General features: G+C 37.3%; 1 protein-coding gene across 3 annotated transcripts in view; it reads right to left on the bottom strand.

The window, feature by feature from the left end:
• Positions 1–2,861: 2,861 nt before the first annotated feature.
• Positions 2,862–17,181, bottom strand: part of SLAIN2 (SLAIN motif family member 2) — a 38,189-nt gene continuing 23,869 nt past the window's right edge. Inside the window, exons 6-9 of one of the 3 annotated variants that reach the window (XM_080404120.1) lie at positions 15,694–15,831; positions 10,652–10,729; positions 5,677–5,995; positions 2,862–4,194 (exon numbers count right to left, since the gene is read on the bottom strand). In XM_080404120.1, the coding sequence (XP_080260246.1) occupies positions 4,128–4,194; positions 5,677–5,995; positions 10,652–10,729; positions 15,694–15,831 (602 nt within the window). In that variant the 3' untranslated portion in view covers positions 2,862–4,127. Of the gene's footprint in view, positions 4,195–5,676; positions 5,996–10,651; positions 10,730–13,645; positions 13,950–15,693; positions 15,832–17,181 lie in introns of those variants that run through there. The other 2 variants (XM_080404121.1, XM_080404122.1) reach the window with 2 other exon arrangements.

Here is a 17,181-nt window from a genome sequence, read left to right as displayed (position 1 = left end):
CCAGAAACAAGACCACTACAGACAGACTGCCTGGAGGTGTCAGCCTCTTACTACAGAATGGCAAGTCAAGAGTAGATGGGGTTTTGTTTTGGTTTTTTTCATTTTTTTTGTGCCTTTTTTTTTTAATCAAAGCAACCTCACATCACACCCGTTTTACTTAAAAAGTAAAAACTAAAAAAAAAAATCACCAGTTTACTCCTCACAGATCAGAAGAGTGAGAACTAAGGCCATACTTCTGTCATTTTTGTTGCTTCTTTTTCACATCTGCTGCTTTTTCAGAAATATTTGTAGTAAAAGGTAAGTTTTAAATGATCAAAACTGTGTGCTCTGCAGCCACCCCAAGAATTCAGCAGCCATAAGCACCTTCAGCCTTCTGCCTCCTCACACGTTGTTCAGCACTTATTTTTCTTCACCATTGCAGGCTCTTAGAGGGTAACACACTGTTGAATAAAACATGACCTAGCACTTCCATACCAAAACCAAAGGAGCTCAAAGTGAGAGAAATGTAGAAACAGTATTTTCTATCTTGAGTCTTGCAATATGATGATGCTAATTATAAACAGTAGTTTAATATAGAAGAGCGTGTTACAGAAACCTACTAAAAGAAGTGCGACAGGCTATTAATTGCCTGAGATTTCATCACTGCTCTATTTTCCTGAAGGCGCGTGGAGCAAATGGTACTTGACTGCAGAACTAAGAAGCGATGAAGGAAGTGATGAAGGGAGGGATAGCAGATCACATCTTAAAAGCAGTAGGTGTGAGGCTGGCTCTGCTTAAGTAGGTCAGGTAACTATGGGGAAACATCTTTATCTACTGGCTTAATTACAAAACAGGACTATACTGGGATAAACAATTAATAGCAAGCCTCACAGGTTATATTTTGTTAAACAGATTTAACATTAAGCGGCCACCAAATAGAAGTAAGCCCAGCTTACCTTTGTTAATACCAAAATAAGAAAAAGATGGCATTCACGTTACTATTGGATATGTTGCTTTGTAGCAAAATGCAATTACAGAAATATACCAAGTTCAAAACAAACTTCTTGCTTGTATGTGAGCCAAAAAGATAGAGGCGTTCTTGTATGAGCTAGATAAAACGTGTACTTAACGATTCAAAGAAGGCTTACTAGGTACACTTTTACATTGCTCAATATTCCCCATAAATTCTAGAATTTTCAAAATGAAAGGTGGTTTGAAGTGAGTACAAATCCTGTAAATAAAGAAAGGCAGCTTGTGTACTTACAGATCGCTCTGGATGAAAATTCAGAATACAGTTTTTCACATAACTCTGAATGATGCATTGTTCCCCCAGAGCAGAGGCAAAACCCCAAGTCTATGTCAGTCTGTCAATGAAGTCACAGATTTCACCCAAATACAGTGTTGTACTTGGTTCATGAATTACAGGGCCAGAAGCTGATGCTGGCAACTTCTGGAAAAGCAAATACAGTTCTTGAAAAACAACCCAACCAACCAAAAAAGCCCTAAACCAAGACCCTCTAAATTTCTAAGTACTTTTAAAGATTATTTCTTATAAAAATAATGATCCAGAAAGTATTTTGTGGTAAGAATACTTTATATTTTTTTTTTACATTTTTAACACTTTACAAAAACATTCAAACACAAAAAAAATTAAATAACTTTGGAAGCAGAACAAGTCCTTCTGCCTACACACATACAACAATTCCAAGCTGTTGGCACAAAAAGTAATCGACATTCATAAAACCCTTACTACTATATCAAACATAAGTTAAGTAAATCATAGGCACTAGTTTATCAAATCCATATTTCCACACTTCTGCAGTAAATCTCTAAACACAGAGCCCCAGGATTTCCTGATATCAATAAACTGGTAATGCACAAAGGCTTTCTAGTAAACAGACAGTCTGTCTTTTCAGGAAGTCATTTGCTGTATTTCAGGGGAGAACAGCAGAGAAAAGAATCCTTATAAAAATTAAGCTGAACTTACCCACGTGATGAATTACTTAACTTAAGGAAACGTACACAACATTTTGATGCAGCAGCCATGGTAACCCCCCAATATAGTAATTTAAACTGACTTTCACGATATAAATCAACCAAGTGTTTGATAAAATCCACCAATTAAATTCACCTTTTCCCATGGAGACTGCAGCATTGCTGTGTAAAATGCTGAAATGTTAAAATTTGGGCTTTAGTAAGAATACACGCATTCGATCTAGTCCTCACTTCTGCTTAATAGCGACATAGATACTAACTGACATCCGTCATCATGCCAGTGAATGACACGAGGCTGGATTGGTGGCATGTGCTGGGCTACCAGTGCAAAGTCGTTTCTTTACCCCTGCTGAAATCTTACTGAATTATGACAGGGTATCTGATATCCTGACTTCAAAGTCTCAGCGCAGATCTTGGTCTGGAGTATGAAGTCATTCATCAACCCAAAGTTTGCTTGAGTAATTAGAGCTGCAAATTAGTCTCTGCTTCTTCCAAGTCAAGTAGTACTGCATGGCTTTCAATCCAGGACTATATTAATGCTGGCCTAAAATTCAAGTGCTAGAATTTCAGGGTGAGTTATCCTCGTATTGGTGGGAGTCAAAATACACCAGCAGTTCCAAACTCAGATACTAATGGGGTTGAAGGCTACCTACCATCCAATCCTACTTGTAGTGTTTGTCAGTCATTGCACAAAGGATATACCATTCACATTCTCTTACTTCATCAACTGTACACCCAAAATACTGGAAAAGCTTCAAACAAAATCTCTTTCATTTAACTAGTCCCACCCAATATAACTTCAGTTACAAATGTCTGCACGTCTTCCAAACCAGAAAACAATGGTTCAAATGCTAAATACATGAATGAGTTGTTCTGAGCAAAATGTGTTAAAAGTCAGAGCCACCAGAGGACTTTAATAGCTTGTAAACAGACATAGCAGGTTTCATACTCTGTTACCAGTGATGTAAGATACACATATGTAAAGCAAAGTACATATTTAAACACGCTTACATGGGAAATACCCTCTGTAAAAATATTTACAATTTAAAATAAACCAATTTAAGAAATGGATGAAAGTAAAAAAATAGGATACAGAAAACTCCCTCATACCATGGAACATCACCTAAATGAATATCATTTGGCATCAAGAGTCGACTCATTACCTTAAAATTTGTATGTTACAAGTGCATAGTTTTGTTTCCTTCTCCTTAATTATCAGCATTTACAGTTGCTCCAGGCTGCAAGCATAGTGGTATGGTATTAGAACAAATTAACATTACGACTTGCTCTTTCCTTTGTAAGGAAACCTGCTATAGAAAAAGTTCTCCCCAAATAGTGAGCCATGTGATAAAAATGTGGCTACAATAGCAAAGGCCATCTTTCCTGAGCCAGGAACTTTAAGGTTAGAAAGATTGTACAACTGATACTAAGCCCTTTTGGCAATCAAACACGTAAGAGCATGTAAAGCTGATAAATCAACATAGGAAAGATGCAATCTATACTACTGCATTTGTGTGTGTCTGCTACATTCAAACCTTTAACGGTAATAAAAGCCATGGCTACTACTCACTGTTCTGCCCAATCCTCCCGATTCTTTCTGAAGGACGTACGTACCACTTTCCCCAATAAGAATCTCATACAATTGTTAAAATATGTTTCACTAGCACTGTAGCAGTCTGCAATCAGAACTTTAGCTCTGATTAACATAGTCTTGTGTCAATGGTACACATTCACCAATCTTTCTGCTGAATTAAACCAGGCTGAAAATGAAGTTTTGGACAATGTCAGTTGACTGTTATCCTTGCTGTTTTTCAAGATGGGCATTTCTTTGGCATTCGTTAGGTTTTTGCCCAGACATTGGCCACTGTCATAAATGCTCATATTGACACATTTCTAGCAAGCAAGAAAAAACCCCCATAACTGATAGCAATCTAATGTCAAAGTGATTGTATGACCACCAAACATCTGATGTTAGATGTCATTAAAGTGCTGCTTTATAATCTCTGCCAGTTTGTGCTAATTAAGAGACAGAGAGGTCTGGAATTTTTACAAATCCCAAAAGTCACATCTGAACAGTTTGTATAATCAAGCTGTCTTTTAACCTGGTAAGGAAGCATCCATGAGCACTGGAATTTTGCATTAAGCTTTGCAGTTCAGTAGCAGCCATCTTTCCAACTCTCGTCTTTCACGTTGCCATAGGTTTTAGGAGTGGGTAATGATCTAAAATAAAATGAGGTATTTTTCAGTTTCATACATAACTGCTGAAGTCTCCATCTACAACATGTAAGAATTTAAGTATTTTATAAATAATTGAAATATACTTCACTCATTTACTTCTCTGCAATACAGTTTACTTAAGGTAACTACCATGTCAGAAAAGCATTTGCATAAACAGAAAACTTTTTGCTATTACACTCTGTGGCAATACAAACTTAATTTGCTGTCACCTAAAAACAGGACATTTTTTTAGTGATGTTTAAACAGGGAAATCCTTGTTCAGAGTATTACATTTTGCTTACATCAAAATCTTTACATTCACAGATCATTACTGCATTGTGTACAGATAGTGCATTATTTACATAAACTTTAAAAATAAGTGCTGTATAAGTTTAATAAGTGAAACACTTTTCTATAAGACAAGTTGTGCTTTGGACAACCACACTTCGCTACTATTAAGAACTTCCTGTCAAAAACAACTGCTTTTTATTACACAAAGTTTTGTACTAGTGACAGTGTAGTGTCAGACTGCGAAACAGTCAATACTGTGACCGTCATTTGTCCTTCCCCTGCCCAGCACTCACTGCAGAACAGAACTCTTCCACTTTGCTATTTACAGCTGGATTATCTTTTTTACGGTACTGGAGCCCAACTGTTTATCCTTCCTGTTTAAGGACATTCTTAATACTTCTCATGGATGACCACTTCCTTATGTCAGCTGGCTTCCACCTGACACCCTCAGTGAAAATCCACATTAGCATGGCATTAAGAGCACATATTCTAAATTATACATCACTCCCTTCTGCTTCTCCTGAAGACAAACTGTCTACGTAGCCTTTCCAGTTAATACTCAGTCTCTCTTGTGGTTGTCTTCCAAAACAGTCTGACATTAAGCAACTTCTACAGCTGGGTAAAAGCTGAAAATTCTCTTTTGTCCTGTGGGTTAACTACATTGATTTTTATGTTAAGTTTAGCAAATACTATGGATGCCACCTCCATCCTCATGTGTCTTCCTTCCTAAAGTTTCTAGCTGCCCAAGGAGTGAAACTGTTCTCACCATGGTACCGCTGCTTGACCTAGCGGTTACAAGAAGAAAACAGTTCTGACTTCAGAATGTGTCATTCAGTGGTACAAATGAATTTTCACTTGCCAGCTATATTTTGGTAACTTTTTACCACATGCAGATAATTTCTGATTGCCTTCTCAGCCCAGACTAAGACACTTTATTTACTTAGCTAAGTATCCTTTGTTATTAATTTCACTTTCGCTCCTTCACCTTCACTCTCTAAATCAAGAACCTTTCTCTCTTTGTGTTCCTTCAAAACTATTTTGGAAACATAGGCAAATACTTCACACTGAGGTCTCCATTTCCATTCTAAAGACCTTGAGATCATCGTAAGAATGACAGGAAGGAGCACCACAAACACACGGTGTACAAAATTAATTATGAAAACTTCAAACTAAGACTGCCTGTCACGTACTTACCTGCGAACAGGCTGTGCAAGTTTGCTACGAGGCACTGGGATGCCCCCTGCAGAAGGGGCACTGGGTCTGGGCAAACCACTCCTCATCCCTGCTGTCCCTGCCGGTCTGGTAAGAGTAGTACTGTTAATACTGCTGGCAGGGCTTGGCAAGCCTGAACTCGGGGCTGCAAGAGGCCCTGGTGAAGAACTACTGTGTGTCAGCTGTGTGGCTTCTGGAGAAGCAACTGAACCGGGTCCATGATTACTAAATGCTTTCACTGGTTGTCGGAGAGCTAGGGGAGACGGTGCTGCAGGTGAGCGGAATTTACTTGAAGAAGGTACTGGAAAACAAAACACTGAAGTTATTTTCAAGTTTAAGCTACTGAAATTAAAAACAGGAAATTACTTTATATGAATATTCAAACAATATGGAATATATAATGGAATACAGCCAATCAAGCAGCAATGAGAAACAGGAATTCAGATGTCCTCTTTGTCATGTGTTTTTGGTATCATAACTCTAATGCCTCATTTTGTTGCTACAAATATTTATTTCTCTGGATTTATAAGTAATACTAGTAAGGCTCTAACTGTTCTATCAGTCAAGTCAAAATAAAGAGAGGAGGACCTATTTGTTAAGAAGAAATTGCATTGCTTTGGAAACCTGTGAACCTAATTCCCATCCCTAAAAGAGCATGCTGAAGAATACAGTATTCTAGTGTGATACAGTCTGTAAACAGATTCAAAGTGATTAGTCTTCAATAATGAAATTCTGAGTGCAGAGCATCTTAATGTTTCTTTTATGCTCTTCTTTTTAACCAAATCCATTGAATCAGAATTCACCTAAAGATATGGTCATGTCCCAGATTTATTGGCTGATGGGGGGTGGGGTGGGGTGGAAGATAGGGTCATGCAACCCCTAATACCAAAGAGATTAAGGTGCTGCTATGAAACTTAAACCAGACAACTGTAACAATTTATAGCCTTCCTCTTCTTACAAACATTATCTAAATTATCAGTATAAATATCTGTATTCAAATACTTTCTATCTGGGTTAGTATGTAAGGCCTTTATCTGGGATAGGTTAGTAAGCCAGAATATTCAACAGTTCTTGGATAAACACAATTCTTTATAAGTATGAGAAATATTTTAAAATTATGCATAATGTATTACTAAACAGAATACTTAAACCTAATCCATCATCTTAAATGGAATTTCATCAGCTTTTCATACTGATTAGGGTGGGTCAGTAACAGTCAACACATGCCATTCAAATCAATCAGGAAAATAAAACAAAATCACATTTCCATTTTGTGAAATTGCATCAACTATTCTTTCCTCCGCTAAATAAACTTTTTTTTACACAGAGACCAAAGTTACATCCTCTGACAGATGCTGTATGCAAAGTAGATGGTCCTTCACATAGCTTTCATTATCACTTTACAAGGTAGATCTACTATGAACATGTGTGAGAGGAGAGACAAGTAATACAGGAATGCGGCATCCTAAATGGGGTACAGAGGAAATGGTAGTTTTCAGGTTGTATTCTGAAGCCATTTCTTATAGGGGATGTGTAGGAAGATTAATATGTGCCTCGTTACAGATGTGAGTTGGATTTGATTCCTTTCTGGATTATCCAAGAGGGTCTTCCCACTGACAGTGGTATCAAACACAGCATGAAGCCACTCATGGGAAAAGCTGACAAAAGAAAGGGGCAGAGATGTCAGCAATACATGACAGTTGGGAAGTAGCAGAATAACTAAAACCCCTTAAAATAAAAACCTTGGCATCAAGCCAGAGCATGGATTAAGGAAAGCATTACAGCAAAATGAGTGGTCAAGAACAGGGAAGTGCTCTTAGGAGTAAGAGATTATGTATTAGATAGTTTTGAAGTGTGACATTGCCCGTAACTTTGTGGCAATTCAATGCAGAATTTCCACGTGATTGTACAGTGTAAACATAGGGAGCTTTTCTCACTAAACTTCTCATTAAAACACTTACTTAGAACACAAATACCGTGTCACGTTAGCAACTGACCAACAGAGCAACGCCAGTGTATAAAAACTGACTACAGCTTTGGGCCTCTTATAAGCACCATGGGGAAAAGGTTTTTAGGCACAGAATAGAAGCAATGAAAAGCTGTAACTGAAGAAAGCTTGTCACATTCCCAGTGAAAGCAAGCATCCAGTAAATTACTCCTCTCCATTCTCTCCGGTTTTCTGTTGACCATATTTTACCATGCTTCCAACTCGAGTTGTCAATTCATAGACCGTTTCCTGTCAGCACAGCATTGCAGACGTTGCTGAGAGCTGCATTCATTCTTGTACATAAAGGAATGAATTGTCTTCCAGTGTTCTGGGATCTCCAAAGCAGTCCACATGATGCAATCTCTGGCAAACTGCCTAATAATTTTCCTCTACATATAAAGAATTTTGTCTTAGAGCAGTTTTGGATATTTAATAGAACTCAGTTTGGTCTATCTGTAAGACAGAATCACAAAGACCGAGGTACTGCCTTAGTTGAAGACTATTTGATAACTGTATACCCATTTGTGGTACGAAGCTGGTCCACGTTTAATAAAAACATGTAAATGTGTAAGGGTACTGCTTAACAACTTCACGCAACTGCATCTCCTTAAAAAATAAACAATCAGAACCAACTACAATTAAAACATCTGGCAACAATAAAAATAAACGGCACTGTGCAGTCTTGACATTTAGATTTCCCACCTTCTCTGGATTCTGTCCTGGATTGTAGGCAGGGAGCAAGAGATCCCCACCTGGCAAAGTAGGATGCTGTGAAGCTTCAGCCTTATCTGGTTTGCACCCCAAGGCCAGCTGCTGCACTCCAACTTGAACCCAGAATCAATTCTAATGCAGTTGTTAAATTATAACCGTTGTGATGAAATGATTCAGACTGATATAAAAGAACAGATGAGGTAAAACAATGTGAATCAATAAACTGTTCTATCATCTCAGCACAGAAAAGACGTGGACCTGTTGGAGCAAGTCCAGAGGAGGGGGCCACAAAAATGATCAGAGGGATGGAACACCTCCCCTGTGAGGAAAGGCTGAGAGAGGTCGGGTTGTTGAGCCTGGAGAAGAGAAGGCTCCAGGGAGACCTACTGTGGACTTTCAGTACTTAAAGGGGGCTAAAAGAGAGATGGGGACAAGCTTTTTAGCAGGGCCTTCTAGTGACAGGACAAGGGGTAATGGTTTTAAACTAAAAAAAGTCAATTCAGACTAGATATAAGGAAGAAATGTTTTATGATGAGGGTGGTGAGACACTGGAACAAGTCGCCCAGAGAGGTGGTAGATGCCCCATCCCTGGAAACATTCAAGGTCAGGTTGGACAGGACTCTAGGCAACCTGATTTAGTTGAAGATGTTGCTCAGATGTTGCTAGATGAAGCTCATTGCAGGGAGGTTGGATGACATGACCCAAACCTATGATTCTATGGTCTGACTGATACTGGATTGCTGTATAAGCCTTAACAGATCTGTTACAGTGAGGTAAAGAGTTAGTTATTTGAATGTATTTTGAACCACATTACACCAAATGGTAAGAAAGCCAACATCTGTGCCTGAAAGGTGTCAAGCTATGTAATGATCAGGATTTTAAGAAACTAAACCCGGTTGTTGCTCATCATTGTTTATTCTTTTGAAACAAGTCTTGCTTCATTACTGCATAATGCTTCCATACTCACCAGAATCTCAGTTCAGAAGCAAGAAAACCAACATATCAAGGACTATAAAATAGCAAGTAACAAAAGGACATTTTGGGTCCTCATTTGCAGTGAGGAATGACAACAACTATCAACTGGAATGCGTAACTGGCAGTGCAACATGCTCGGTTCCTCATTCTCCAAGGTTTAATAAAATTTTACAAATAAACTCAAAGAGAAGCTAATTTTCTGTACATTTCCACATCTCCAGACCAGGCCGTCAACTTAGTAAGTGTTCCAAACATCCAGATGAAGGCATGACCAACACGGAAAGCTTTGCAGAGGCATCGAGATAGTGGTCTTATGCCAAAGCAGAACATTGAAAGAACTTTTCTCTATTTTGGTATGAATTACTGTGAAGACTGTTAGAGACCTCCTGTGAAGCCCTGTGAATCTATTTCAAAGCCACTGTTCTTTGCTAAAACTTTCTGTATGGAGTGAAGTTGACTCAAAAAGTTAGTGTTGTTAAACCACAGAGAAATCCACGCATTTTGTCAGCTACTCTCAGTATCTGCATGAAGGCCTCTTACAATCCCTTAAAGAATTCTAGCATATAGGGAGCTTATGATTTGGTCTCAAGTGAAATCTCTTTAAAATGAGATTTTCTTGATCACAATAGAAACCAGGACCAACTAAGCTTAAAACTGAAATCATGAAGTTGTTTTATCTGAGTACTGAAACTGAGGCAGTGTCACATACAAGGCTGCCAGAATTAATTAAAAATCAGTTCAAACAAATTGGATTAGAGCATCAATATATTTAATTTTCTTGTAAAAAAGAAGCCAACTTCAGCTATGAGCAAACTGGAATATTATATACAATAGTCACTAATTCCTAAGCTTCTAATTCCTAATTCCATCTCTAAGGATGGATGATATTTTCACTTGCCTGCATATTTTTGCACAATCAAAAAAAGAACAAGGTTTACAACTTTCATTTTAAAAACCATATTTTACAATTTTAAAATTTCCTATCCAATGGTGCCCTAATGAATATGGATTCAGGATTCTACTGTCTAATCCAGATTTCCTGGTTAACACTAGAAGTCACCAATCCTTAGCTTTCATCTCAAAATCCAATTTAATATTTTTTCTCCTCTATAATGCAGGGTTGGATTTTTAATGTTTAGACCAAAAAGTTAACTTTCATATAGCAAGGACCACTTGGTTAATCTTCACATGCAATTTTACTGATCTAGAATATGTGAGATTTAATGCAGGTGAACGATTATCTGAGATTTGCTGGAGCTTGATAAGGGGTTGTAAGTTAATTACCTCCTTTTGTAGATGGAGTTTGAAGAAACTGTTTGGTTTTGAAGGCAGCACGAGGCAAATTTTTCTGCCTTTGCAGAGCTGTTGAAAGACAAGAAGTATTATATATGTCTAAAAAGCTAAGAAAACTAAATTTACTGGGAATTTCAGAATTGCATCCACTTGTGAAGCATCAAGGAACAGAGTGAGCAAAACACTCAAAAAGCTGTTAGGCCTCTGGAAGTGGTGGGGTTTTTTTAAATGGTGCTTGCTCTTAATGGCAAAGAGTTAGAGAGGAGCATGTCAGAAATTTTGCAGTGCAAAGTGTGCAGACTTTGTAAGAGTAAACTGCAGGGCAAAAAAGCCCAGAAAGGCAAAAAAAAAAAAATACTACACCAAAGGGAGAAGAAGCCACCTAGCAAACATGCTACAGCAATATGAGTGCAAGATTAGAAACAAAGATGAAAATTCAATCGTCATATTTAACCCAGCAAGAAACTTTTCATTTTAAGGGAGTTTTTTAAAAAAATATTCTAACACTACATAAAAGCATAAATCTTTGTTTAAATGTGATCATCAAATAAATTCTACTTTTCAGTTATGGAAACATAAGAGATTTTGAGAGATGTCTGGGGTTTTTTTCTCCTCAAAAGGGTATGCAAGATGGCTCAAAACAAAGACATAACACGAAGAATTATCAGCTGCCAGCATGTAGACAGCATGACAGAAATTGTTTTTATTGCTCCTATGTCCTGCCTTTTTTCTAGCAATGTTCAAGGGCTGATACTGCCTTGAAATGACTTCACAACCTACCAGTTATCAAGAGAGAAGCCAATGTTCCAAGAGCTGCAGAATCTTGGCAAGGAGAGAACTACCTATTGCCAGAAGGAACGCATCGACTCAGCATATTTTCACCATAGTGTATTTAAGGAGTGAAGGACAAAAATAGTCAATGAAATAAAGCTTTGCCTACACAAAGGCTTCTTAAAATGATAATGTATGAATAAAAATCTCCGCTCACCTCAGTATATGTAGTTTTATACCAGCATAAAAATGATTGCACTAGTAAGGCTTATTTCCATAGCGAGAAGGAAGAAAGATGGGGGAACAGCTGTGCCTAAAGATTCTGACCGAGTAAGGAAGCTCAGTAATTTATCACTAATTGGTGAATATCGCTATAAAGAAGGTAGGGGAAGAACAATTGGAATCCTAATAATATTAGTCAATCCTCTTCCAAATTTGGTAGCATATAATAATTGCCATCACCTTTCCTATCCTTCCATCAGTGCAAAATTCACAATATTTTGTGAATTATAAAATACAAACTATAAAACATCATGTGGTTTACCTTCATTCTGAAAATATGACTAGGTGGTCTATTCATTTTAGTCTTAACCAAAAGCTGTCATTTTCAACAAACAGCAAAAAGGAATTAAAGTGTTTATAAACATGGTAAAATGCTGCCTATGGCTATTAAGAAAAAAACCCCTATTCCTTCTACAACTAGAATCTAATGCAAAAATCATGTGGCAAGATTCAATTTTTATTCAACTTCTGGCACATGGTCTTGCTATAAACTTTTTTTAAGGCATACCCACGAAGAGCTAATTAAGTACAGTCAAATGTTTAAAAATGAGCACAATTCCCAGGAATTTAGTGAGGCAGACCACTGGCCAGAGTGTTTCTATCCACAAGTATTCCATTATACCATTTTTTACTGAATCAGTATTTTTGTTATACCACACAAAAAGAAGAACAGCTTCTTCCTTCATATTTATGATCTTGAGTTTAGTTTGTCCTAATGCATTCAGTTAGATTTAAATATACTACCGCACATAGCACTAAGTTTCTTCCCCCATCATTATTTACACTACTTGCAAGTCAGAGATGTGGGATGATATGGAAAGGCTTTAAAATATATGTATCTCAAATTCCTTCCTTCTCAATGGAGACTCCAGGAAACAGAGACTCAATAGCTAAACAATTCTGTGCAGTGAATCACTGAAAAGAACTTCAGGCAGTGCAATTTGAGCAATGCTGAGGAAACATGTGGTTTGAGATAAGCCTGGAGTGCATGCTTATCCACACTATTTGCTGCTCTTGAAGTGCTCCATATGCTATTACATTACCTGTCACAAATGGTGCACGCTGAATACAGGTAGTTACATTTACTTCTGATCAAGTGAACTGGAATATTTGGTTTCCTCAAAACATACACTTTCTTTCTTCTTTTACTCTGAACATGCCAAGCAGCTGGATCTTGGCAAGCAGGCTAGTTACTTTACTGATAATTTCAACAATCTACAGCTTAGCTCTTAGAAGAAGTATTATATTTAACTCTGCTTAAAGAACCATGTGCTAATAGTGCCACATAAGTAGAAAAGTATCGCACAATTCAATAGAAAGCACATAGCTCCTATGTGGAAGCCAGCCTAGAAGTTCTACAACTTTGCACTATGTGGTCTAGGACCCAAATACAGAGACTTCCCATCATTCTAACACTTTAAAGTCTAAAGATACCTATTCCTTGGAGAATGCAAGTATTACTGTATCTTCCAGTGTTTTAAGGTGAAATATTTACTGGCTTTCATATAAAAAAATTATATATAAAACCCCAACTTTCTGCATAACAGCATGGAGTATCAGATGTAAATGAAGATTCTAACTGTTACAACTGCTATTTGATTCACTCAATCTCTTTTCAAAAAGAATTTGGATTTTTTACCACATTACAGCTAAAACTTAAAATGCCAAATGTTTTCATGTTTTACAGTTGTACATCTAAACATATTGTAAGTGTCTTCCATCTATTCTTTAAGCAAGCATGTACAATTTGCCTATGTAACCATAACAGGAATAGTCTCTTCAGAAACTTACTGGATTCCTAACTCATTTTTGAATGCCAGCAATCATAGCAAGTTCAGCATTGCAGCCACAGCAAATGTGCAAGTAAATTATGAACAGCAGATCTTTGACAAGGAGAAAAGTAGTGACCTCGGGGTGGCAAGCCAGCATCCTTGCAAAGGTAAGCTCATGCAAAACTAGCAGGTATATGAGGAAGCTTCAAATCCCAAGACCCAGAAGTCATTGCCAAGGGAAAACAAAAAATTTGCTGCAATTTAACAGTGCTTTGTGCAAGGTGGCAAAATATAAAACCAATAAAACAAAAAGTATACAATAAGGAGGACACAATTCTGGAAATTTTTATACAATGTACAGTTTTGCAGAGAATTTTTAAATCCAGACTAAGCAAAGATACTTACTCATTGACTTCATACACAAACCGTTTTACGATTGTCAATAGCAAGACTCTGACAAACATCTGTAAGAGCAGGGAAACTGTAAAAGCTAGAAATCTGGGCTCACATTTAAATGTAAGTTCATCTTAGAGTGGTTCACATTTGGGGAAAGATTCCCACAAACGGCAAGCAAATTTACCTAAAATCGCTGTGATTCTCAATGCCTCCACAAGCTGAAAAATCTACAAATGTATAAATGTAAGTCATCATACTTTGGCTCCTTCAATGAAGAAACTCACTAAACATTGAATATTTAGACTTCTGCTGTCTGATCTTTCCCTAAAGTTTCACTGTGAATGTACTTTTAATACTGGAAATAGCTAACTAAGCTGCCCTCTGTGCTCTTCCCTTCCTAGTTCACTCAGTTCTAAAAAGCCAAATAAAATCTGTACAAATATTTACTAAAAATATTTTTTCCTTCATTTTCTTTCCAGTCATTAAAACACAAAACCAATACAGTTGGAGAGCTGCTGTCCAACTGCTCTGAGCCCTTTATAGTCTGCCTAACAGGTAACAGTCCTGCATTTGAACTACACACATGCCCTTTCAGTTGTAAATCCCACCTTCTGAGTGTGAACACTGGAAGAAGGGGACAAGGTGAAAGGTCATGCTAACTTCTTTGGCTACAGCACCACACACCTGGGACTCCCTGTATACAACCCTTACATCTGGTCTGAGTTACTAGAAAGACAGAAATCTTGTAGTCTTTGGCGTGGTCTGTATTCCTTATTCTGTATTTAACTGTATTTGCTTGCGTTAACACAGTTTTGAGAAGACCAGTTAAGAAGGCCAACTAGGTATGCCAGTATGCCTTTACTGTTCAGTGGGTACCTTAGTTTCATTCACAAATATTATCTTACATTTCCCATCAAATATTTAGATTACTGATGAACTTTTATCACAGAAATTTTATAGTTCAAAGCTCTACACGTAATGATATTCATAATGTGTTCTTCCCTTGAAAATGTCACATAAGGTTATTAAATTCTGAAACTTGTTTTAAAATAAAATGGTCAGGAAACATTTAAACAACAGGAACTGGCAATATTGACATATAAAGAGGCAGTGAATATTTAAGTTTCATTGGCTTTGGCTTCTTTAAGGTCACCATTTTCAAGAGAGTTGTGAGATTACCAGCGTTCTCATATCAGCAGTTTACTTTTGGACAAACCAGAAGCCATTAGCCCAGCAACGGTCTGTTTCATGGGACATAGGTTCATCCAAACTTTAAGTAACTGACACTTTAAAAAAGCAAAGAAAATCTGCAACTGAGTATGTAATTTCCAGGTGACAAAACAAAAGAAGAAAAGAAATGCAAACAAAGGTTAAACTTGCATGAATGTTTTTAGATCAGGTTTCAATACTTAAAGTAGTGAACATCATCTAGGTACCTATTTTCATAACCTAGTAAATTTTTGTAGTCTGAAAAGAAAATGCAACAGTATAGAGCATTATACGTTCTGTAAATCACAGAAAAGAAATGGTTTCTGAAATGTCTAACTACTGTATTTATACTCTTTACAGTACTTCTGCATGTACTTTTGGGAAACTATGAATGATACCTTAATAACAGATCATACTTTAAGTATAATCAGTACCAGATTTTGTGGACCAAAAAGCAGGTATGATTAAAAAAAAAATAAAATTATCAAGATTAGCATCTCCAGCGTGGCACGTGATCTTTCTCTTGGCTGTGAAATTGGAGGACAGCTGAGTACCATCACTTAATTCTGAAATATACACTGAAGTGTCACTAAAGGTACTTACTGGCTGAGGCTTGAGGTTGAATGCGAGGTATTCCTCCATTTGGCACTTGGAAGTTTGAGTCACTTCTGCTGTTTTTCACAGACTCAGCTTGGATGCTAGATGTCCTGGACAGGTTTGGAAGACTACGCCTTAGTTTTTCTGTACAAAATAATACAAAGATACCACAAAATGTAGCCCAATGTTGGACAAAGTTCTGGTTATGAACCCATAGTTGAACCCCAAATCTAAGTGACATAAAATGTTAGCCATATCAAACTGCACTGCCATTTAAAAGCATATCTTGTTACATTACAGTTCTTCCATTATCTTGAATTAAAGTTCTATATTATTCTCAGATCTATCACATACAAACTATTTATTAAAAAAAGCAAGAAAGTACATTTTTCACCTGTGGTGAAAAAAGTCAAGCATAAGGTATTTTGAAATTGAAACATACCTGGATTATGATTCTCAGGTTTTTGTTCTACTGTTACAGTAACCGAATCTGCAAACCTCATTTGTGGTTTTGCAGTTTACATAGTCTTTACCTAGCAAGTTATTTATAATACAGAATGTTTGCCTAAAGATTAAAAACACGTAGTAATTGAGTGAATTTTTGTGACTACCCAGTCCCATATTGGCACATTATACAACAACAGCCACCCCCTTGCAAAGAAACTCTTCATGCACAGCATTCAGCATTACTGAAGTGTCCAGTTATGCTTCATCTTTCACATACAACTTGACTATCTACTCAGCTAATACTGGTTCTTCAAGCGTTTTCTAGAATTTGTACTACTGCTCACAAAATACAAAAAAATGTCATTAAGTATTTCTCAAGTCTAATGACATTCTGTGTATCTCCAGCCCATGCAGAGCTGTGATGACAACATACTTGGGATAGAAGACTGTAGATGCCTTGTCAGGATGAGCGGCCAAGCTAATTCTGTAGAGGGATGCAGGAAAAAAGTATGCTAACCATGCACAAGCACTGAAGATGAAAACAAAAGTAAGAGCCTTCACAGGCTGACTATTGCTACAAGTGTACTTTCTGCGCTCTGTAGTTTCCGTTGCTTTGCACTGCAGTTGGCACATTGTTGAACCCTGTCAACCAAGTTTCCCTCTAATCAATGACGAGAAAAAAGGAAAATCCCAAGCAACTCTTTTTGGCTGCTGCTGTATCAACTCTTGAATATCCAAGCAACAGTCAACTGCACAAAAACCACTGCAAGAGAAGTCCTTGGAAGTGTTTCAGAAGCACATGATCATACACTCTGTTTTGATCCCACTGGTATGTGCGATACCAGCTTTTGGTAGCTTGCCTCTCATGGAGTATTTTTATTGTAGCTCATCTAGCATGCATTAAGGCTTTCGTGAAATCCCAGAAAAGAATGGGAGAGGAATTCTCAACTATGTCACAATATAATTTACTAGATTTTGTGTGGTACCTCTTCCTGTATAGCTAAGATTTCCCCAAACGACTACTAAGCTAACTCTTCCAAAGGTATT

The sequence above is a fragment of the Falco punctatus genome (assembly GCF_963210335.1).
Source record: "Falco punctatus genome assembly, chromosome: 1".
Lineage (NCBI taxonomy): Eukaryota > Metazoa > Chordata > Aves > Falconiformes > Falconidae > Falco > Falco punctatus.
This window is presented reverse-complemented; position numbering and strand designations above follow the sequence as displayed.